The following is a 23,306-nucleotide window of genomic DNA, read 5'->3' as shown; positions in this document are numbered from 1 at the left end:
TGGCCTAGGCTGAGCTATTCTTGGGCATCCCCTGTAAGCCCAAAGCATGGAAGCCTGAATGTATTACTACTTGTACTGTACGTTTTGCAGCTCCTTGGAAAACCGGGTGTTGTTAGTACTCTCAGCATGCTTCGTCCACCATCCGGAAGACTGGCATGTGATGCTAGCCGCCTTGCTGTCTGGTTGCCATATTGACTTCCAGGAGCCGGCATGTAAGTGAGTGATCGGCCGTCATCGACAATTCAGCCGTGTCCAAGTGCCTATTACACAGCGCTGAGCATTTGGTAGAGACCGAAGCGGGATGCAACCTTGTAAAGTCCACGAAGCACGGCGCTGAGGATGGAAGAGCAGCAACGCACAGTGCTGGAATATGGGATGTTTCAATCCTTTGCATTCGACGGTAGCCTGTTAGGGCCTAGCACTCGAAGAAGGAATCAAGGTGAAGCGGTCTGTGCGCGTCCAACTACTATCACAGTACTAAGTACTAGCAGTAGACTTCAGATATTGGGCAGAGGTCGTACCGGATGCCAGCCGAGACCACATAAAGGATCAAGTGTGCTGCTGAAATTTGGCCATTGGTTGCGCTGTGCATTGTCCCTCGATAATACCTCGAGTACCCTGGGTATGGGAATACCGTCGTCGAGGAACGGACACTGCTCGGCTGCGATGGTCTCAGGTGTTGCACCGAGGACGTGAAGCAACGGCTCAAATCTCCCCCATTCCAGGCCTAGGGCGGAATGGCAAATGTGATCGACGAGGCTGCCCCCTGCTGGTGGGCGCGGCTCATAAAGTGTCTGGTATCTATAATGTGTGCGGCTGGAGCGAGCCGGCTCAGCCAAGGCTTTTCAGGTCTAATAATACTACACAAGGTACCTCAAGGGACGGTGCGTCGCAGTGACAAGTAGCACTGACAATAAAGGGGAGGAAATGAGCCCGAGTCTCCAAAGGTTGATGCCAACAGCGATGGGTGATCAGCGATGGAATTGCCGGGCGGCTACGGAGGGGGGCGTTGCTCGTTGCTCGTGCTTTGTGCATTGATTAGTACCGTAAGGAGGATAATTGTACCGTATGTCCAAGATGGACGATGATATGCCTGTATTTGGGCTACTGGTGATACCTGTAGTACTGTAGGTGGTTTGTTGTAGGTAGGTAGTGCTTTGGTGGTGACCTGTGGATTACTGTACAGAAACTCGAGTCTATCGGGCGCCCAAATTTTAAAGTTGCCTCTGCACCGCATTTCCGCGTTCAAGCACGTCGACGGGGTCTGGCCTCAACAAGCGACACGGGACATGCAGGCACGAGCACAATGAGGTCAGCAGTGGACTCCTGGCCCTGAGCCTCGAGACGAAACGGCGAGCATTGGCTGGCAGACTGCGGAAATGCCTGTCGGTGCCCCTTGATTTCTGACCAGCTCCACATCGTCGCCATCTCCGACCCCCCCACAAAGCCATGCTGAGGCACGCAGGTGGTGACCAGAAAAAACGCGGATTCGGGCAGTTCCAGACATACAACGCAGCAATTATACACGCACTTACCCTGGGTAGTTGGCTGGCTGAGCAGTGCTCCTGATGCTGCCAAAGGTGCGCATATTTGATTTGCAGTCCGCGCTGTTTTGGCCTCCCGCTTGCACGGCAGTACGTCAGTAGCCTACAGGAGCCTAGTGCCCATTTGGTGAGCCTGCAGCCCCTAAAAATGCTCGCTCAGGGCAGCGTCGCCCGCTAATTGGCCCGCTGCGCAGGCCCTGGCGCTGTGACAGGAGTTCGAAACGCATGGATCGAGCCCAGCAGCAGAAACGAGGCCCCCCAGCGAGCTTCGTTCAACCACCTAACCTACCTGCCTACCTACCTACTACCTACTATCCACTGCACTGGTCTGTCTGGTGGCTTCACTTCAAGCCTTTCTTTCTGTTCTTCTCCCCTCTCCCCACCGGGCTGGACCGTCCTCACGCACCGTCTCTGAGCAATTGCGAGCTCGCGGGCCTTCAGCTGCGTCTGCTTCTGCATCTCCATTCCGCAGGCTCGCGAACGGCAGAGCAAACGACGCTCTCCCCCCGAACTCGCATCTGCTCCTCCCCCAGAAGAGGTGGCCACTGAAATTTCGGCGATTCTCCCCCGGATATCTCCCACAGATGCTTGCCCAGCCATCTCGACACTCGAGCGTCGACCCCCTTCTTTCATAGCAATTCTTCACAGTCACTCCTTGGGCCTTTGTTGAGCCGTCCGCGTCTTTGTGTGCGTGCGCGCGCCATCCTCTCGTTGCCGTTTTCCTTTGAAGCTCCTCGCCCTTCACCACGCTCGTTACGTTACGTTACGCCCCCGACAACCCTCCCCCCCATCGCCCATCGCCCATCGCCGGCCAGTGACCGTCATCTCGCCGCTGTTCGCCGTCCCTTTCGCCAGCGAGCGGTCCGCAGCCGACCATGGCGTTCCTCTTCAAGTCCAAGAAGCACCAGGACCGCACGGTAACCAGTCGCGACGGCAGCTCGGGTTCTCAGGGGTCCATCCAGAACGCCCCCGGGCGCGCCGTTGCCAAAGACGACAAGGCAGCATTGCAGCGCGCGACGCCGACGGGAAGCCTGCATTCGATCGACAATGACGCCGGCACCGCCAGTCCGGATCATGGCCAGTCCCATGTCCGCCGGGCAGGCAGCGTGGACACGCCGCCGACGAGCGATTTGCCTGTGAGTGACCCCGAAGCTGGAGCCAATATATGTGACCATGGGGTGGCCGCCGCCATGTATAGGTATGCATGAGTGACATCTAACACGCACGAATCTTCAAAGCTTCGGAACCCGCCTCCCGTGAGCAACAACAACGCCTCGCTCTATCCCTGGTCGCAGCGCCGGTTGACATACACTTCATCCCATCCGAGCCCGTTTCCGCGATATGGCGCCGCCGTCAACGCAGTCGCCTCCAAGGAAGGAGATGTTTACATGATGGGTGGTTTGATCAACAGCTCAACCGTGAAAGGCGATCTCTGGATGATCGAGGCTGGCGGTAGCGCCAACTGCTACCCTCTGGCGACAACCGCTGAGGGCCCAGGGCCTCGAGTTGGCCATGCCAGTTTGCTGGTTGGCAACGCCTTCATTGTTTATGGTGGTGATACGAAAATTGACGACAACGACATCTTGGATGAGACACTATATTTACTTAATACTTGTGAGCCTCCACCCATGTCATGAAAGCAAGGCCGCCAAGAGTCCTAACGATGCTTGATCTTCTAGCAACACGGCATTGGTCCCGTGCCCTACCTGCAGGCCCGCGTCCGTCGGGGCGATACGGCCATTCTCTCAACATTCTTGGCTCCAAGATCTACATCTTTGGTGGTCAGGTTGAAGGGTTCTTTATGAACGATCTCTCCGCGTTTGATCTCAACCAACTGCAGTCGCCAACGAACCGATGGGAGATTCTTCTCAAAGCAGAGGCGAGCCCCAAGATGCCCGCCGCCCGAACGAATCACTCCATGGTGACGTTCAATGACAAGATGTACCTGTATGTTGAGTCCACCGGCCCGATAAGAATCTGGCGGTTTTCTAATCACTCTTGCTAGGTTTGGTGGAACCAACGGCTTCCAATGGTTCAATGACGTCTGGTGCTACGACCCTGCAGTCAACAAGTGGGCGCAGCTGGACTGCATTGGCTACATACCTGCGCCTCGCGAGGGCCACGCTGCTGCTCTGGTGGACGATGTCATGTATATCTTCGGAGGTAGAACTGAGGAGGGTACGGATTTGGGCGATCTCGCCGCGTTCCGCATCACGCAGCGGAGGTGGTATACTTTCCAGAACATGGGCCCTTCTCCCTCCGCTCGGTCCGGCCACAGCATGACGACGGTTGGAAAGTCCATTGTGGTGCTTGGCGGAGAACCTAGCACTGCTTCTTCGTCTACCAACGATCTTGGAATCCTCTATGTCTTGGATACTACTAAGATTCGGTATCCTAATGATGCTCCAGGAGGTCCCCAGAGGATCCCCCAGGCCCGGCGACCTAGCGATGCAGCGAACCCTAACAGACAGCCACCACTGCGCGATGTGTCCAACGGAGGAGCCCCCCCTGACTCCGGGAATGCGATAGTCGGCGGCCCATCAAGCATTAGCGGTCCCCAAGGTCGGAGAACTGCTTCAGGCGGTATGGATCCAAGTGGCTCTCCAGGCCTTGCAGGAGGACCGGGCTCGCCTCCTCCCGCTGGCGCTCCGCCACGAGCGCCTCATGGAGGACCCCCGGGTCCCGGAAACAAGATGCAGATGCCCAGAGGCTCTGCGACTGCTAGTCCATCTGGACCGCCTCCGCAGGGTCCTACTCCCGCCAAGCCTGGCCCCGACCCGTCTGCCGTGGGACGTGTTCGAGGTGCGTCGGTTGATCGCGCGGCGGCGACGGGCTCGCCACAGATGGGAGCCGCCCCGTCACCAATAGCCCGCGAGACGATACCCGAGGGCGAGGCGACCACGCCCACACCTTCAAGCCATATGTCTGCCGCGGGCGGTCCCATCAACGACCGACGAGGCCCGTCTACGCCTACCCAAGTGTCAAGGACAGGCTCAAGGCAGAGCTCCGTGGGTGGGGAACCTCCCAGGGGCAAGCCTCGTCCAGGCAACCCGGGCTCGATCGACAGCGTGGTGGAAGCCGCCCAGAGAGCGACACCTGACGCGGCTCAAAGGCCCACTGCAGACGCGTCGCACAGAGCGGCCCCTGAAGGGATGCAAAGGCCTGCGCCAAACCGACCAGCATCGCCGCCGCATTCAGCACCCAAGCCGATGAGCGCCTCGCTGAACCGACGTTCGTCTGGCCGGAATTCCCAAACCGTGGCCCTCCTAAAGGAGCTTGATAATGCTCGGAACCGCAATGCGTGGTATGCTTCAGAGCTCGAGCTGGCCAGGAAAGCGGGCTATGTTCCCAACGCTTCCATGGGACCTGCACTGGACGGAAAGGCTGTGGAGTCCTTCGATGACGAGGACCGACCCTTGATTGAGGCCCTTCTAGCTATGCGGACAGAGTTGGCGAACGTGCAGAATGCTGTGGATAAGCAGGCCATTGTCGCTGCTAAGCAGATTGCTGAAGCGGAAAGGCAGCGAGACGTCGCCATTCAAGAAGCAGTCTATGCCAAGGCCAAGCTGGCCGCGCAGAGCGGTGGCAGCGCATCTAGCACGCCCCAGCCCGATGGCGAGCGAGACGAGTTTGGTGCGCGATCAGCAGAACTGAGCAGGAAGCTGGCGTCTGCCCTCAACCACCAAAAGAGTCTCCAGTCGCAGTTGGAGTCGGCAAAGTCCGAGCTCGATGCTGAGAAGAGAGCTCGTAAGCTTGCTGACGACACAACAGCGGCCATCCAAAAGCGCATGATGGATCTGGAGGCGTACAAGCAGCAGACGTCTGGAGAAGTCGAGCGTCTAAAGGCAGAGCTTCACTTTGCGCAGCGCGAAGCCCGGGAGCAGGCAATGGCCAGCACCGAGGCTGTGACCGCTCTGGAGCTGCTCAAGGTCGAAAAGGAGGCCCTCTCAAGAAAACTTGACGAAGTTGCCGACTCAACCAATGATCGGGAGGAGACATTTGAATCTCTCAGGGCCGCCATTGTAGCGTCGCAGGACGCAAGCGCCCATCTCGAGACCAAGCTTGAGGAGGAGAGAGCCCAGAGAGAGAAGGTTGAAGGCAAGCTGAGCAAGCTCAAGGCCGAGCACGAAGCGCGCACGGCAGAACTCGTGGCTGTGAGCCAACGCCTGCGAGATGCTGAAGAGCTTGCCGAGAAGCATGCCACCGAAGCACGAACCCATCGGGAAGCTGTTCTGTCTGGGCTCCAGAAGCTCGCACTGAAAGACGAGTCGGTTACGCACAATGCAGATGCCGAGCGCGCGGTTGCGCTCCAGAACCAGCTCGCTGCTGCGAACGCCTTGGTCAAGAAGTATCAGCAGGAGGCAGATATTGCTGCTGATAGACTGCGTAGCGCGGAAGAGCGCATTGCCGGTCTCGAGCAGTACCAGGAGCAGTCCAGCCGCGAAGGTGTTGGCATTCGTCGACAGCTCCAGTCCGCTTTGCGGGAGAACCAGAGCCTCCAGGCCGCTCATTCCGACCTCAAGAACCAATTGGCCGCCCAGCAGCTCGAAACCAACGCAATGACTGTGCAGCACAACGCCCTCAGGGATATTCTCATCGAGCGAGGCATCAGCCCTACCGGTGCTGTTCGATCGCGTGGCCTTCAGAGCCCACGAACAAACTCTCCGGAGCAGCAAAGCCGCCTGCGCGAGCTCGAGGCTCAGCTGGCCAGCATCAGTGCCGCTCATGAAGAGGCCAAGCAGACATTCGCCATCCAAGCCCAGGATTCTGAAACTGCGTATCGTGAGAAGCTCTCGCAGCTGGAGAGTGATTATCAATCGGCTGTGCATTATGTCAAGGGAACGGAGAAGATGCTGAAGCAGCTCCAGGAGCAGCTGGCCCGCTACAAGACGGAGAATGGCCGCTTGAAATCGGATATTGTGGAGCTTGAGGATCGACTGAACGCCGGCCCAGGCGAGCCTGGTTCGGCCGGGTGGGATAAGGAGCGTGCTGACCTTCAGATCAAGATATCTAGCCTCGAAGCCGAGTTCCATGACTCCGCCGCCCAGCTTGAAAAGAACCTTGAAAACCTAAAAGCTGAGCTGGCAGAGAGTCAGCGGCAACGGGACGAGGCCACAAAATCCCTGGCCACGCAGCGCAAGGAGCTGGAGCAGCTGCAGTCTGAGAATGCCCTCCTCGAGCAACGCGCATCTGACGCCGAGCAGAAGGTCTCGCTTCTGCTGGACCAAGTCGAGCACTCTGTCGACACCTATCGTCGCCGCAGCCGAAACGTCGTCAGCATAAACGCCGAAGGGTTGGCAGCCGCCAATGGCTTGGGCCTCAGCGGCCTCAGTAGCCTCTTGGGCCACCACCGCCATGAAAGCTCTGACGGCGAGAGTATGTATGGGGACAATGCGGGCAACAGGAATAGCGCTGCGCTTGACAACCTGGCCAGCGAGCTCGAGACTCTGCGGAACCACTGGGAGACGACGAACAAGAATTACCGCCTGAGCACAAACTTTGATTTCGATTCTGCCAACCCCCCCAAGAGGGAGGATGACACCCCTACCGGCTTGGGCATGGGCGGTAGCATTGCGGAATGGAGGAAGCGACTCGACACGGAGAACCACCCTGACACGGATCAGCCCAAGCAAGGCTGATGTTTTGGATACTGCCACGTTTGCATGACATCCTATACCCACTCTGACGCCTCTGCCACGCCTTTTCCGATCATCGTTGGGGGTTCTCCAATGCCGTCCATTGAAGGCTTGGTCCGGATATAACCCCCCCCCCGCCCGGATATTTTCGCCATTCGAAATGGTCGAAGTTATACCACGTCACTGAAATGACTCAATGTCACTGTTGTTTTACCAGTATACCTTGAATTATTCGATTCCTCTTCTCTCCTTAATACCGGTTTAATTCGTTTTATCTTCGATTTTCGATTTACACGGCTCGTTTGAAGATGAGCCTTGGTTAACCTGTTACGATATGATACACATAACGGCCTGTTGCGTACGACGCATGTGCTTGCTCTCTACAAGGAGGGATGTGGATCTCTTGTTATTTCTGAAATGCGATATCGTCTATTTGTGTTTCATCTTTCTTCATTCAGTTGTCCATTCTATCTTGTTGCACTTTTTGCCGTCTTCTCTATATCGTGTTGTGCTCCTGTTCTGTGTTGGTTTCATCTCAACCCCCCCCCCCCCCCCTTTTACCTTGGAGGGGATCCTTGCCTTTTTGTGTGTACAATAATCGGGGAGGCAAAGAAAATGCATCGTCTTTTCCACCCTTGCATGGGCCTCAACTCTTCTTCTTCTTGTTCTTCGTCTCTCTTGTGGTTCTCCTTTCCCTTTGGAGGGGTTGAAGCCCGCTTTGGGGGGGAAGGGGGGGCGACGTTTCAATCAAGGAAATCATGCCAAAAAGGGGATGCTTTTTTCTTCACTTTGGTCGCGTGTTATCTATCTAAACCGTGTCAGTTTTCTGCATGGTTTGGCTTACCTACTCTACTACTATCTTAGTAAATGACGAGAGATGAATTGGCATTGGTCCTGTATAAGCAAACTTGACTCTACGTGTGTCTCTGATTTTCGTGATATTGTGAACGTGTTAGCATGTTATGGATGCCGAGTGAAAAAGAAGAAAAAAATGAGGCTTTATGTCAGTTGGCCTTGTATTCGCATTACGCACAATAGTGTGGCCATATATGCAGCTCCAGTATCTACGTAGTTGCTCAGGTATCTATCGCTCAACAGATCCATGCGCACTTTCTGATGGAAAGTTTTAAGCGCTTAAAGGGCCCTCCCAACGCCCCCCTCCCCTTTGTCACTCATAACTCATTAAAATCGACCAAACCACCAGAGCCCACCCCAAGTCCTTAAGTCTCAAGGTATAAGAGAGAAAAAAAAACACATTATACATCAATCAACCAATCAGGCCGCAGCCGCCATAAGCCTCTTCTGAATCTTCAAACATTTGCCAAAATCCAGCTTCGTCCCGTCCTCGGGCATGTGCTCCCCGCTCGCGATGCACAGCACCCTCATCTTGGGGTCGTACCGCAGGCCCGTGAGCAGCTTGGGCGTGATGAGGAAGTACTGGCTCGTGTGCTCGCGGCAGGCGATTTCCACCATGCGCTCGTGCACCATGCGCTCGTTGCGCGGGTCCATGCCCTGGTTGATCTCGTCGACGACGCGGAAGGGCGACTGCGCCATCGACTGGAGGGCCATGAGGAAGAAGATTGTTGAGACGGCGCGCTCGCCGCCGGATTGCCGGTGGGCGTTGAGCTGCTGGAGTGTTTCGTTTTCTCTATTTGATTTTTTGTGAATTGATCAGTATTTTTGCGGTTCGTTTCGTGGTGGAAAGGTGGTGAGACTTCAGGGGAGTGAATCAAGGGGGGGGAAACGTACCGGAATCTGACCATAATGTCCAAGGCCCACTGGTCGAAATCTTCGTGCTTGTTGACGCGGACCTCGCCGGCACAGCTAATCTGCTCGAAATTGTAGGCAAAGGCGTCGTTGATCTTGCTCACCAGGGCGTCCAGCCGGGGCTCCCACTTGCCCATCAGATCACTCAGCTGCTCGCTCAAGTACACGAGCTTGTTGTTCGCCGCCTCCATCTTCTTCTGCAGCTTGGCGATTTCCTGCTCGCGCTTCTCAAACTCCCGGATGACGTTGGGGTTGGCTGCGTGGATGAGCTCGAGGTTCGCCTCCTCGGCAGAGATCTCCATTCCAATCTCCGCCGCCGTCTTTTCATTGACCAGCGAGTGGTATGTCTCAGCCTTGTCGCGGTGGTCGCGGAGGATTTCCGTAACCTGGTCGCCCAGCCGCGTGGCTAATTCTCTGGCACGAGCGCTATCTTCGGCAGCTTGCTGAACAATACTCCTCTCGTTTTCGAGCTCCTCCATGATGTTAGAATTGCGAGCCTTGAGTCCCTCAACGTCGGAGTTGGCCTCAATGAGGCGTATCTTCGCCTCGATAAGAGCTTCGTGGGCCTTTGAAACCTGGCCGAGAGCTTCTTGATGGCGAAGAACCAGTTTCGCTCGCTCTACCACTGCCTTATCCCATTCAAAGCCGTGATCCACAATCTTTTCTCGCGCCTCACGCATGGCCTCTTCGTTGGCTTCCTTGTGCCGTTCCTCGGATTCTATCTGGGTCAGCAGGTCGAGGAGGAAGAAAGGGATTGCAGATGGGGCCTCGGAATACTAACCTAGCTTTTGCGGTATCAACTGCCACTTGCTAAACTCCCTCTGGAGCGCGTTCTTTTCGTTTCTCAATTGTTCCTTGCTAGGGTCAATACAAACGTCCGTATACATGACCAGAGATGGAGAGGGACTTACTATTTTCTTCTGCAGGACCTCTTTTTGCTCCTCAAAGGGCCCATTCTTTTCTCTCAGATCCTTGATCTCTGTCTTCAAGATCTCCAATTCCCCTTGAACCTCTGTGAGTCGCCTATTCAACTCAACCTTTTCTTGCGAGTCGACGGGCTGTGACGTCCAGAACCTGCCCCGCTGGATTCTCTTGGTGATTGTTGTCATTGCATTTGGACCATACTCCTTCCGTCGACGAACCTGGTACTGCTGCTTCCCGGCTGTCCATTGATTGATTTTGCCGTTGTGGACGAGTCTCTCGTACTCGTCATCGCTGTGGTCCCTCAGCGAGATGCCGGACTGATGTAGCCTCTTTTCAGCGCAGAGCATGGCAAGGACGGGCTCAGGGCCTTCCAGGTAGTTGAGGGCAAACCCATCCAGACCAAGCGACTGAGCTTCTTCGTTGCTGACCGGAGGCCTGAAGGCGCTCAGAGGCTGCAAACAAGTTCTGACGACGGCTGATAAGCTCATTTCGCGGTAGATCTGGTTGGTCAGTTTCTTGTAGTCATTTTTGGTTTGTGCCGTGAAGCAGAGGAAGTCGTCTTGCTGCAACAGAGCCTGAACCTGGTCGGAGAAGCGCTCGTCCTTGACCGAGCAGCACAGCATGGGTGGTCCGAAAACCTCCTTTTCGAATTCGTGCTGGTTCGCCTGAACCCAGTCCCAAGCCTGAGCGAGCTCCGGGAAGTGCCTCCGCATGAAGCTTAGCTGCTGGCCCTCTTGTGTATCGAGGGCTTCTATGTCCGCCTTGAGTTTATGCGCCTCCTCCTGCTTCTTCTTCCCCTCATCCTTGACTCTGCCCATCTCCTCGCGAAGTCGACGCTGCTCCGCTTCCACTTCACGCAGGTTGTGTTCTTCGGCTCGCTACAACCAAGCACAACTGCGTTAGCTTACTGATTGAAAAATGCAAGGGAGGGGGGTGCAGAAAAACACTATAGGAAAAAGGGGCAGAAAACTTACAATCTTTTGGTTCCATTCGGCTCCGTTGAATTCTGATGGTCGTTTCTTCAGTTCTGCTTGTAGCGTTGTGATTCTCAATCTGGATGCCGCGACCTCTTTCTTCTTCTCGTCGAATCTCTTGCGTTCAGCGCCGATCTTGTTCGACCACTCCTTGACGTCGTCGATCGCCGCGCTGATCTCCTGCGCCAAGACTTGCACAGCCAACTGTGCATCCTTGACGGCTTTGGTTCTCGGTGGTATGGCAGCCTCAATCGCTCGAGCATAAACTTGCTTTTGGTTGACTGCCTCTAATGAAGGGCCGCTCTCTCTTTCCAGGCGCCTCAGCTTGTTCTCGGCCTCCTTCTTGCGGTTCTTAGCATCCTTATAGTCGTTTCGAGCCTCTTGATATTGGGCAAATACAAGGGCGCATTTCAGGTCTTCGACCCGCTCCTGAATCACTTCTCGCTCGCGGATTCTATCCACGTCTGCTTGCAAGCCTTGTTGACGAGACTGGAGGTTCTTCAGAGTTTCAGCATCCGCGAGCACCGTGTCAGCCATTTCCTTCTTGTCTTTGTGCAGGCCTTGGAGCTGCGAATGCCACTCCTGCATCTCCTCGGGAGCAGCCGCACGCAAAGTCTCGTGTAGTAGTTGCACTGGCGTGCAGGCGGCGAACTCGACGACTCTGTCCTGCGGGAGAAACTGGCAAAGATTGTCGACCTGGATCTTGAGCGCATGCATCAACGACTGAATCTTCTTGAGCGTCGTCTCCTTGCCGTTGAGCCACCATTTCTGAATGTTCTGCTCGCGGCGGATCTGGACTCGAATGACAAAGTTGGAGCGATCTTGGGGTCGTTTGTAGAGCTCAATCTCGATGGTGGCCGTGTCCTTGCCGTGCTTGACAAACTCCTTGACCTGACCCGCGCGACCCAGGTGTCGGGGGCTGTAGCCAAGGCCAAGACAGATGGCACATACTAGAGAGCTCTTTCCGGTGCCGTTGGGGCCGATGACCATGTTGAGATTGGGACCGGGCAAGAAGACGGCGTGTTCGTATGTGACGAAGTTGCGCACGGTGACCCTGACGATGGCGCCTGGCTGGAAGCTGCCCATGTCGTTGCCTGCGCCTGTTCCATTTGCGCTGCTGCCTGTCGCTCTTTGGCCGTTCCTGCGACGGGGCTGGCCGTCCTCGGTGTCTGAGTGCAAGCGTCGTCGCTTGAAGCTGTCGTCGCCAGAGGGCGAGCCGTGGCCTTCGGTGCCGCTGCCGTCGTCGTCCTCGTCTTCTTCCTCACGCCGACGGCGGCGCGAGTTGCTGGAACTCATATCCTCTCTGCTCTCGCAAGCCTGCACCAGTCAAGGTGAAACAAATGTGTCAGGGAATCGTGATTGCGGGCGGTGCTGGTGATTGCATCGAAGCTGGTGGTGAGAGGCAACAGGTAGAAAGTTGAAGTTGGTGAGACGCGTATCGCGTTCTTTGACCCCACCACCAATTAACGCCAGCTTTTAGCGCTGCTCCCCTCCAAAGGCTCTCCAACAGCGCCAACCCTACAATAAGGTAGGTACTTACTCTTGTTCATGCCCAGTCCTTATGGATGTTGCGCTTTGCACATTGTGTTGGCAATTCATGTACACCGAGAGGGAATGAAAATCAGCAGGATTCTTGATGAAAAGAGTCTCTTCTTCTGCCTCCTTCTTGTTCCCTCCCTTCTGTTCAGGCTTTCTTGCATCATCTTACTGTAGAGCCCACCGTTCGTGCAGCTCATAGACACTGCAACAAGAGTTGCCAGATCAAGTAGATTCAGCCATGCCACGAAAATTGATGTCGATATACTACTACCAAGACCAGCAAACGAGAGGAGAGCATCTCGAACCCCCATCAATCCTCGCATACTTTCTACGACGAGCGACACAAAGCTACGAGATACCTACTAGGTGCATCACCGCCGTCTACTTTACAGTACCCCATGTCAAACAGCCACCTCAAAAGCAACAATTGAGACAGCATGTCTGTCGACCAACATGTTCACCCTTTGCATCTTCTTTCTTGTGACCTCGTCACAAGCTTGAAGAAAAAAAAATAAAGGAAAATGAAGGAAAAAGAGCTCTGAGCAAAGGCAAAAAGAAAAACGACTGCGTAATCTGGGAATCGAACCCAGGGCTCCCCGACGTTGCGGATGGCAACGGAGAATTTTACCACTAAACCAATTACGCTGGTTGTTCATACAGGATGTCTGTATCGGATATACTCTGGCCACTGCATTTTGGTACTATAAGCTGTTCCCGGTCGATGGCATACTGGCAATGTAGGTACTGTCAAGTATCAATATCCACCTAGGTACCACATCAGTCCGTGAACGCTCCATTGCCGGTCACCACAGGTCATTATCAGCAACCAAATGCTCTCGGGTAGATGTCTCGAGACTTGCATAGAACTTGCGCTGGTGTCTTCTATATACCTGGTATACGTGATTCTTTCCACTGCATGCAATGGTGACGAGTGTCGAATGGAGTGACAGACTTCAGTTCCTTAGGTAAGCAGCTCGGCACTTGCACTTCAAGTGCCAAATTTGGACATGAAGGGCCAATCGTCGACCAGGTGGCTTAGTCATTACTCAACCTCATCCCTTGCTTTGCGAGCATCTGCTGAATCTCGTCTCCTTCCTGGCGCTTTGTATGGAGATCGGATGGCACTTTGAAGCCGAGGATTGCCTCATTCTCGATGTAGAAGCCATCTATGACAGTAATGGTGGACTTGCACCGGCTTGTGTCAATGTTTACAAAGGAACATGCTACCCCCTTGGTTCGGTCATACCTGAGTGCTCTTTGCGAGTGTTTGATATCAGATGGCTCTATCGAGAGCTTGAAGTTCGCATAGGCGGATAAATATTGAAGTGTTGCAGACTGAATCGAGAAACACCTCATGATTTATTTTACTTGCCTTTCACTTCGGCAGCGCCTATATTCGGGTCTCGTGCAGTTCAAAGCTGGAGCTCGCGGCCATTGCTTGGACGAGTCATCCCATAAGGTACGATTTGGTACATGTAGTGCGATAAGCCGAGACTCGCTGCACGTCGCTTCTGAACGTGGCATCAATGACCAACTCTTCACTCGTCCCATTACTGCTTGCCCTTTGTTTTTCTGTTATGTATTCAGATGATATCACCTTGTAGCCAAGGCACCGTACACATAGGACATTTGCACGATCGGACGTCCCGCTGGTCTCAGTCCTGAATTCCAACACAAAACACACACATGTGGAATGCATCGCGACAATCAAACACCGAAAATACACACCACGCGCGTCCAAGCGATTCCTCAGACTCAATCTAGCAAAAATCCCTACCTGAAGTCCTGGAAGAACGACGCGACCCCATCCGATCCCTAAATTCCAGCGCCTTTGCCCCCTGTGACTGCCCGCCAGCTGCTCTGTCGGCACCCAGAAGCTGCCACTGCCAGCACTCCAGGGCTGCATTCCTCGCCTGTTGTCCAGCTGGCATGCCGGGCTTCCATTTGGTTCCTCTCCCCTACCTACCCTACCTAGGCAGTGCTGCTTTTTCTCCTTCTCCTCTCCTCACGCACGTCGCCTGCCACGTCTTCTCCCCTCCAGTCTTTGCACGGCTCTTCCTTCTCCTTGTTTCCCTGTGCCACCTCACTCTCGTTACAGCATCAGCTTGTGTCTTCCCTTTCTTCACGCATCGCCAGCTACCAATTACCTTACCAAGTAATCAGCATCTTGCCGCTTCGCAGTCGTATCGCAGCCAATTCATCCTTTGAGCTGCTCTCGAGTATTATGTGCTAGCACTCTGTGCAATTCGCGGCGATAAACATGGCGGAACATACGGCAAAGCATCGTGCGCCTCTCGCCGAAACCACCAACCGCCTCAACATTCCCGCGCCCGCTCACGCCCACCAGAGCTACAAGGCACGACGCAGTCAATCCGGTGCCGCTCAATGCTACAGCTATTATCCCGGCCAGAACATGCAACCCAACCCGCATCCCCAGGCAGTGGCTTACGACGCCTATGCTCCTGTTGTCCAAGGAGGACAGCCGCCAGCAGAGGCTGCGAAGCGTCTTTCCCAGGCCTCCTACGCCTCCACCTCCAGCAGCAACAGCAGGAAGAACTACAAGACGCACATTGGGCCATGGCAGCTGGGCAAGACGCTTGGAAAGGGCTCGTCGGCTCGTGTTCGCCTATGCCGCCACAGCATCACCAAGCAGCTCGCCGCTGTCAAGATTGTCAACCGTCGGATGGCGTATCTTGTCCAAGACAGCAGCCTCGCTGCCCTCAGCAAGTGGGATTCGAGCCTCCCCGAAGTCAATGGCGAGATGCGTGTTCCCGTGGCGATTGAGCGCGAAGTGGCCATCCTCAAGCTTATCGAACATCCCAATATCATGAAGCTCTATGACATATGGGAGAATCGCTCCGAAATGTACGTTGCTTCCTCTTGTTACGACTTCTGGTAGATATTCTGACTGACTCGCTATTCCAGTTATCTCATACTTGAATACATTGACCAAGGCGATCTCTTTACCTTTATCAACACAAAGGGACGGCTGTCCGAGGAAGTGGCCATCTATTTCTTCCGCCAGATGATCAGCGCCATTGCCTATTGCCACTCCTTCAATGTCTGCCATCGGGATCTGAAGCCTGAGAACATCTTGATCACCGCCGATCTCCAGATCAAAATCGCCGACTTTGGCATGGCGGCTCTTCACCAGACGGCTACGCATCGACTGGCCACGGCTTGCGGTAGCCCCCACTACGCAGCTCCTGAGCTTCTCAAGAATCGACAGTACCGCGGAGACAAGGCTGACATTTGGAGCATGGGCGTCATCCTGTATGCTATGCTGTCCGCAACTCTGCCCTTTGACGACCCCGATTTGCGTGTCATGATGGGCAAAACAAAGAAGGGGCAATACAAGATGCCTGACTTTCTCAGCCCCGAAGCTGAGGACCTCATCCGCCGCATGCTCCAGGTCAATCCTGACCAACGCATCGCTATGAAGCAGATTTGGCAGCACCCGCTAATTCAGAAGTACAACTATCTGGACGACTTTGGCCACAACACTGGACAGCCGCCGGACACGCGCAAGGGCTTTCAGTATGCCCCCATTCCGCGGCAGCAGATTGACCCTCAGCTGCTGCGACAGCTACGCTCGCTCTGGCACATGTTCAGCGATGACGACTTGGAGATGAAGTTGTCTTCCAAAGAGTAAGTGACCAAAGCAGATGCCCCATCTTGTGATAGCTCATTACTTACTGTGACTGAATCTAGGCCCAATGACCAAAAGGCGTTCTATTGGTTGCTATACAACTACCGTGAGCAACAACTCGAGGACTTCAAGCCGGAACTGTCTCACTCGATGAGCGACTACCACCACCTCAAGCCAAATTCTTGGAGGAAGCGTGTCTCGACATGCGAGTTTTCCCAGCCCAGAGTCAATGGTCACGGTAGATCCATCTCCCGCTTCACAGTCATTTCGACAGCAGCCGAGACCGAGGATGGAACTGTCCAAAGCTACGACCCCTTCAGAGGCAGCCGGATGCTGAAGACATGCGGTTCGCAGGCAAGCCATGCGAGGATCACTGTCCATCGCAATGGCGAGATGCTGCAGACATCGCAGTCGACTCGAACACGCAGTGTATCCAATGCCGCTCGTCGACGACAAGCCAGTTCTGTGCGAACAAACATCGGTCGTCCTCCGTCATCGAGGGGATCCATGAGCTCCCTGCATACCAGACAAGGCACGCCACAGAGGCACGGCCCTGGCCTGCGGCACAAGCGAGGCGTCGATTTCTCTCACATCCGCAAGCGATCTGCTTCTGCAGCGCAAGTTCAGCGAGGGCCTCATTCCTCACGCGAAAGCTCTGTCGTCGCTAATGGTTCTACGCACCCGGTTCCTTCGAGAGCCCGGTCTCCCACGCCTGAAATGCCCCAGCTGCCGGATGGTACCTATCCCAAAGCAAAAGGCGCCCCCGTCTTCAAGGACGCCTCGCTTCTTTTTAACGAAGAGCTGCGTCACTTTAGCAACAACATCGCCAAGGACTGTGATGAGGCATTTAGGTGCTCCCTCATCGAGGACGAATCCTTTACTGGATCGGTGGCGGATGTGGACAGAAAGCAGCGTGACTCGACGCCGCTTTCTTTCACGATTGATACTCCCTCGGAGGCGACGGCGCCCTCGGAGTTCTCCAACAAGTCTTGGAGCACCCGTCCCTTGCCGCCACTTCCATCTGAGATTGCCTTTCCCAGTCAGCAGACCACTGCTGTGAACTCTCGACCAGCCTCGAGAGCTGAGGACCGCGACACTCTGGTGGAGCAGATTGATCGGCTGGCTCTACCCCTGATGCTTTCGAACAAAGCCGACCGCCGAGTCGTATCCGCACCGGCCTACGGCCATGTCAGTCGACGAACGGGCACCCTGCCTTGCATCAGCGAGAACCCGGTGGTCACCACTGCCAACGCGGAGAAGACAAGGATCGTATCGGCGCCACCGCAAACGCCATCGAACAAGGCGAAGCGTCCCATGAGTGGAGTCGACTATCTGAACAACGTCGAAACCTCGATCAGGGTTGTCAACTCACCCAGCGCACTCAGCCCGGTCAAGATTCCGGAACCACTCAACGTGCGAAAGAAGCCAACCAAAGAGAGCCTTGTGCAGCCTCTACAGATCCAGCGCAAGCAAAGAGAGCACATAGCCCGAGACCATGAGCATTATGCGCAAGATGCCCCACAATCTGGCAATCACAGCCCGGTGAAGAAGAAGAAGTCATGGTTCAGGCGGTCGTTCAAGCCCGAAACGGACGGCGAGACTTTGGCAGAGCCAAAGGATGGCAAGCAGCGAACCGTCTCGTGCGAGACTCGCCAGTCTGCCTCAAGCTCTACCACTGCCAACTCGTCCAAGAAGAGAAACTTTAGCTTTCCGTTCTGGAAGAGCAATCGGAATAGGGATTCCAAGATTATCGAAGGTATGGACGACTGCGGTTCAATTAGTTTGCTGATTCTCGAGCTGACCAACTATATCCCCCATAGATGATATGAGTCCTACTCAGGAGACGGCCACGGCCCGAACCGATAAGAAAGGACAAGGATGGCATAGATCGTCGTCGGGCAGCAGCCGAAACATTGAGGTGAAGCAGAATTGGCTTACTAGGCTCTTCCGCGTCAAACCTGCAACGAGCCACATCTGCATGACACTGTCACGCAAGCGCGCCCGACAGGAGGTGGCCATGTTGCTGCGCAAGTGGCGCAAGTACGGCATGACGGATATACAGGTGGATAAGGAACGCAATATCATCTTTGCGCGCGTCGGGACCGAGAATTGTAAGTAGCTCGAGCTGCCGTCTGGTGCCCTCGACGATGCTAACCAACAACACAGGCCTGAACCTCAAACCAGTTGCCTTCGCCGCGGAGGTGATGACGGTGATTGAGCACGGTAAGAAACAGCCGCTCAGCATCATCCGATTCACCCAAGAGCGAGGTGCCGCGAGCAGCTTCCACAAAGTTGTGGATACGATGAGGATTGTGTTTACCGATCGCAATCTCGTGGTTAAGGACCCAAGCAAGCAGAAGATGATGATCAAGACTCTCAACTCGTAACGCCGCGCTCTCTGACTTTTCTCTACATTCACTTCTACCTCCCCTGCTTGTATGCTTGGGGTGTATCAGGGGTCGGACGCGGCGTGAATCTATCGACGACGACTGATTATACGACTCCATGAAAGGGACTTTTCCCAAACGCAATGGCTGCGAAGAAACCTAGTATCTTGGTCTGGATTCGAGCTACATTTTGCGACACATTCCGTTACGATTGAAGCTAATCTTTTTCTTTTAATCAACATTTCGAAACGGAGAGCCGGAATGGGTCTCCAAGTGGCGTGGTCATAATGATGTGGCAGAGCAAAGCTGGTATGAGAATACTTTTAATGCTGTTGGATCAATGGACTGGAAAAGGGTGTACAGCTTGACCATTGGCTTTTCTTCTTTATTCTTTTCATTGTACAATATTTGTTTGTTACCGAGAGCTGGATTTTGAGGGTATCTGCATGACTTGGCCTCGTTGGCAGAGAGATGGCGGCAAATGCGGCCGTGGGAGAGCTACAGGGTCAATGGGCTGGTCAGTGGGATTGGCTGTAATTAGATGACGCGAGCATTGCTTCCCAGAGCTGGACTGTATTCCATTTGTCAGAGTTAAATATCATGAGCACAATTCAGATGTTGGTTTGAGCAAGGGAGAGAAGAGACAAGAGTGGAAAGATGGTCGGATGAAAGAATAAGCGTAGGAGATGCTGGCGCAGAATCATGAGCATGGGTCTAGTAATAGTGATAGTTGTGCTGGTACTCTATAGCTGCAGATGAGACACGAACTAGACCGGCTGATGCCGAACAGGACGCAGTACTAGACACCTTGTATGTAGGTACTAATGTATTGCCAAGATGATGATGACAATGCTGGTATTGGACTCGAAAATGGAAAGGGATGATGGGGAGCATGGCGGCATCTCGGAAAGTCTCGGGCCATCGATGGGCAAGGTTGCGGCTCAGGGAAACGGTTTTGGGGGTGGCCCGGGAGGGAGAGAGCCTCGGTTCGTTGGAGAAGCAACCCGGTGCATGTACATACAAGGAGTGTTGAGGATTTTGGGGTAGGTAATTTGGGTGGGCAGATTAATACGAGTACTAGGTAGGTAATATCTAGGTAGTGTGGAGGAGTTGTATTGGCTTGGATGTTTGTCCTTGTTCTTTTTTTTTTGCCACTCGGTTGTGAGGATGGGGGTGGGATAACGCTGAGTTGGCTGAGGGGACGAAACTCTTTTTGCTGCTGGGGATTGAATGGCCTGTTCGACTGTGGTTTCAAAGGGTAAGGTTTGCCTTTCTTGTAGTGGACGGTAATTACTATTCTACGCATATACGGGTAGAGAGAAGTGAAAGGGGACTGATGATGAAACAAAACAAGCTTGAGACCATTGAGGCGTGTCATGATGCCAGATTCGTATGTACACACGTTCGGTCTCAGCTCCTCAGTCCCTCGGCAGAAGCCTTTGGTATCTTACAGTCCATCAGATGATCAGCTGCGATCCAGGCGATGGTGGCTATCGATAGAAGCTCCTCTCAGCAACAGGTGAACGAATGAATGACATGACGTTTAAGCCGATTCTAGGTAGAGCCCGGCTCGCAAGAAGTCGGTGCCACCTCAAGCTTTTATGTACACGGTACCTCTCGGCAGTTTACCCCGCAGTCTCGCCCCCCAGGCGGTCCTCCAGGCCGTTTGCAGCCACGCTTCCAGGCCTCCAGGGCGTGCTGCGAGCACATGCCAGAGCAGCCTTTCCCCCGCGCTGGAGGTACCGGGTACTTTGAGGGTTTCCATCCGTCCACCCGAGGCTAGGTTCTTCTTCTGGGCATCAGCCAGACCGACAGGTGCCGAAACCCCAGAAAAGAGCCGGGGGCTGACGGGCTCCGGCGATTTGGGAGCTTGTGGTGCGGAATACATACAGTAGTAGTGCCTGTTTTTAGCAGTATGACGAGGCAAAGGGTGAATGGAGCGGGCCTGGACGGACGGACGAGGGGGGCCATTACTTACTACCTTACTTACAAGGTGAATGTATTCGTGCAGCTGGTTCAATGGAAGAGGGACACTTTATTTACGTGATAATACAAGCACCTAGGTACGATACGGAACCGATAAGGGCGGCGGAGGGCTAATCGTTTTGCCGATCTGGGGGTGGCACTTGGGGCTCTTTGCTGGTGGGTGCGTCATACCTTGGACCCGACAAGCTCGGCGTCAATGGCCGGGGAAAGCTGTGACAACCAGCGAGCTATATCAGCCATCGTTCGCCATTCCTTTCTTCTGTCTTCTCCCGCTTCTTCTCTGCTCAGTATTTGCGTGAATCCGAATCCAAAGCATTCTCTGCCGAGTGTGAATCCAATCGTGCGGCTCGCGGACTAGCTATAGCCTCCTCGACATATCCCGTGAGTTGTGGTCCTCCCCTCCCCAATTCTTCAAGCTACTCCAATACCAGCTTGAGAGCCGCCGTGGAACAACAGTGTCACTGACATGTGAAAGTTTGCTCTCAGCCCATCACTCATTGCCGCTGCTCCAGCCCGACCAATTGAACTTAATACCCTTGCTGGAATCTCACCTCCTGTCTCATCTCACCCTCTGACAAACTCTCTCTCTCTCTCCCTCTCCCTCTCCCTCTCACGCCTCTTCTCATACCACCATCTTCAAAACACTGCTTGCAAACGACATCCTCTTCTCCGAAACCAACCATAAAAACCATCACCATGGCCTCCACAGAAAGCATCCTCCAGGGCGTCACCATCCTCGGCAAGGTCGACGATGCCCACCGCAAGATCCTCACCCCTCCCGCCCTGGCCTTCCTCGCCCTCCTCCACCGCTCATTCAACCCCACCCGCAAGAACCTGCTCGAGCGCCGCAAGCTGCGCCAGGCCGAGCTGGATCGCGGAGTCCTGCCCGATTTCCTGCCCGAGACCAAGCACATCCGTGAGAATCCCACATGGAAGGGAGCCGCTCCCGCGCCTGGTCTGGTCGACCGGCGCGTGGAGATTACGGGCCCGACGGACCGCAAGATGGTCGTCAATGCGTTGAACTCTGATGTCTGGACTTATATGGCTGATTTCGAAGGTAAGATGTCTAAGAATGCGGTTGTTGTTGTGAGACGAGACGTCGGCTAATCTGAAGCAATCATCAAGACTCAAGCGCCCCGACTTGGGACAACATGATCAACGGCCAGGTCAACCTGTACGACGCCGTCCGCCGTCAGGTCGACTTCAAGCAGGGCGCCAAGGAGTACAAGCTCCGCACCGACCGCAAGCTGCCCACCCTGATTGTCCGCCCTCGAGGCTGGCACCTGGAGGAGAAGCACCTCCTCGTCGACGGCGAGCCCATCTCCGGCAGCCTGTTCGACTTTGGCCTGTACTTCTTCCACAACGCCGTCGAGTCGCAGAAGCAGGGCTTCGGGCCGTACTTTTACCTGCCCAAGATGGAGAGCCACCTCGAGGCCCGTCTGTGGAACGACGTCTTCAACCTCGCCCAGGACTACATCGCCATCCCCCGCGGCACCATCAGGGGCACCGTGCTGATCGAGACCATCCTCGCCGCCTTTGAGATGGACGAGATCATCTACGAGCTCCGCGACCACAGCTCCGGCCTCAACTGCGGCCGCTGGGACTACATCTTCAGCACCATCAAGAAGTTCCGCAACAACCCCAACTTCGTCCTGCCCGACCGCTCCGCCGTCACCATGACGGTCCCCTTCATGGACGCCTACGTCAAGCTCCTCATCCAGACGTGCCACAAGCGCGGCGTCCACGCCATGGGAGGCATGGCCGCCCAGATCCCCATCAAGGACGACAAGGAGGCCAACGACAAGGCCATGGAGAACGTCCGCGCCGACAAGCTGCGCGAGGTCCGCGCCGGCCACGACGGCACCTGGGTGGCCCATCCCGCCCTTGCCGGCATCGCCACCGAGATCTTCAACAAGTACATGCCCACGCCCAACCAGTTGTTTGTCCGCCGGGAGGACGTCAAGATTACCCAGAACGACCTGCTCAACATGAACGTCCCCGGAAGCATCACCGAGGAGGGCATCAAGAAGAATCTCAACATTGGCCTGGGCTACATGGAGGCCTGGATCCGAGGCGTCGGCTGCGTCCCCATCAACTACCTGATGTGAGTCTTAACTTGCCTCACCGATTGTTTATAATATAGTGTCTTGACAAACGTGATTGCTAACAATGAACTTAAAGGGAGGACGCCGCCACCGCCGAAGTCTCCCGCAGCCAGCTCTGGCAATGGGTCAAGCACGGCGTGTCCACGGCCGAGGGCAAGCGCGTCGACAAGGCCTACGCCCTGCGGCTGCTCAAGGAGTGCGCCGACGCGCTCGCCGCCAAGGCGCCCCAGGGGAACAAGTTCCAGCTCGCGGCGCAGTACTTTGCTACCCAGGTGACGGGCGAGGACTATGCCGACTTTTTGACGACGTGAGTTTTCCCCATCCCCCCCTCCTTCTCTCTGCCTCCCCCAAATCACATACTTGTCGCATTACATCATTGTCGCGGAGTATGCTGGTCTTCTGGACGAGTTGGACTGACTTGGTTTGGCGGAATAGACTCCTTTACGATGAAATCACAAAGCCTGGTTCTCCTTCCCCGGCTTCGAAGCTGTAAAGCAGCCTTCCGTGCCTGGATTTGTAAAAGTACAACGATGAGAGATGAATCGAAAAGATTGAGGATTGTATCAGTCTACGAAAGTATGATGGAAAACTATCGGACCCTTTTGTCATTCATTGTCCCGCGCCTTTTTTATTTTCTTGTATCAATATGTGGGATTATTGGAGTGTTTTAGCAGCTTGTTTCTTATTTATAGGCCTCTAGGTATTGTGTCATTTTTAACTTGGTCCATGTCAAATGGTTGCTCTCAAGATGCGCGGTGCCTCGTCTGACGTACTATGCCCCCCCTCTTACCTCTC

At 54.8% G+C, this 23,306-nt stretch overlaps 4 protein-coding genes across 4 annotated transcripts; 3 read left to right on the top strand and 1 right to left on the bottom strand.

The window, feature by feature from the left end:
• Positions 1-2,419: 2,419 nt before the first annotated feature.
• On the top strand, positions 2,420-7,183 carry TRIREDRAFT_64300 (uncharacterized protein; the record flags this gene model as incomplete). The annotated part of the gene is made up of 6 exons (XM_006966566.1): positions 2,420-2,680; positions 2,783-3,158; positions 3,224-3,491; positions 3,550-4,139; positions 4,203-4,583; positions 4,668-7,183. 6 exons carry the CDS (start codon positions 2,420-2,422, stop codon positions 7,181-7,183), a joined length of 4,392 nt encoding a protein of 1,463 aa, XP_006966628.1.
• Positions 7,184-8,455: 1,272 nt separating this feature from the next.
• Positions 8,456-11,931, bottom strand: TRIREDRAFT_64111 (uncharacterized protein; the record flags this gene model as incomplete). The annotated part of the gene is made up of 5 exons (XM_006966477.1): positions 8,456-8,828; positions 8,930-9,665; positions 9,729-9,801; positions 9,859-10,749; positions 10,846-11,931. The coding sequence occupies 5 exons, from the start codon at positions 11,929-11,931 to the stop codon at positions 8,456-8,458; spliced, it is 3,159 nt and encodes a 1,052-aa protein (XP_006966539.1).
• A 2,713-nt stretch (positions 11,932-14,644) lies between these two features.
• Positions 14,645-18,420, top strand: TRIREDRAFT_64125 (uncharacterized protein; the record flags this gene model as incomplete). Its single annotated transcript, XM_006966565.1, has 7 exons — positions 14,645-15,249; positions 15,310-16,032; positions 16,096-16,408; positions 16,634-17,476; positions 17,585-17,804; positions 17,854-18,144; positions 18,200-18,420. 7 exons carry the CDS (start codon positions 14,645-14,647, stop codon positions 18,418-18,420), a joined length of 3,216 nt encoding a protein of 1,071 aa, XP_006966627.1.
• Positions 18,421-20,494: 2,074 nt separating this feature from the next.
• Positions 20,495-23,004, top strand: acu9 (uncharacterized protein; the record flags this gene model as incomplete). The annotated part of the gene is made up of 5 exons (XM_006966564.1): positions 20,495-20,787; positions 20,882-21,463; positions 21,532-22,510; positions 22,588-22,818; positions 22,947-23,004. The coding sequence occupies exons 2-5, from the start codon at positions 21,103-21,105 to the stop codon at positions 23,002-23,004; spliced, it is 1,629 nt and encodes a 542-aa protein (XP_006966626.1). The 5' UTR covers positions 20,495-20,787; positions 20,882-21,102.
• Positions 23,005-23,306: the final 302 nt, after the last annotated feature.

This window comes from Trichoderma reesei (genome assembly GCF_000167675.1).
Source record: "Trichoderma reesei QM6a unplaced genomic scaffold TRIREscaffold_13, whole genome shotgun sequence".
Classification (NCBI taxonomy): domain Eukaryota; kingdom Fungi; phylum Ascomycota; class Sordariomycetes; order Hypocreales; family Hypocreaceae; genus Trichoderma; species Trichoderma reesei.
Note: the sequence above shows the minus strand (reverse complement) of the source record. Positions and strands in the feature narration are given on the sequence as shown.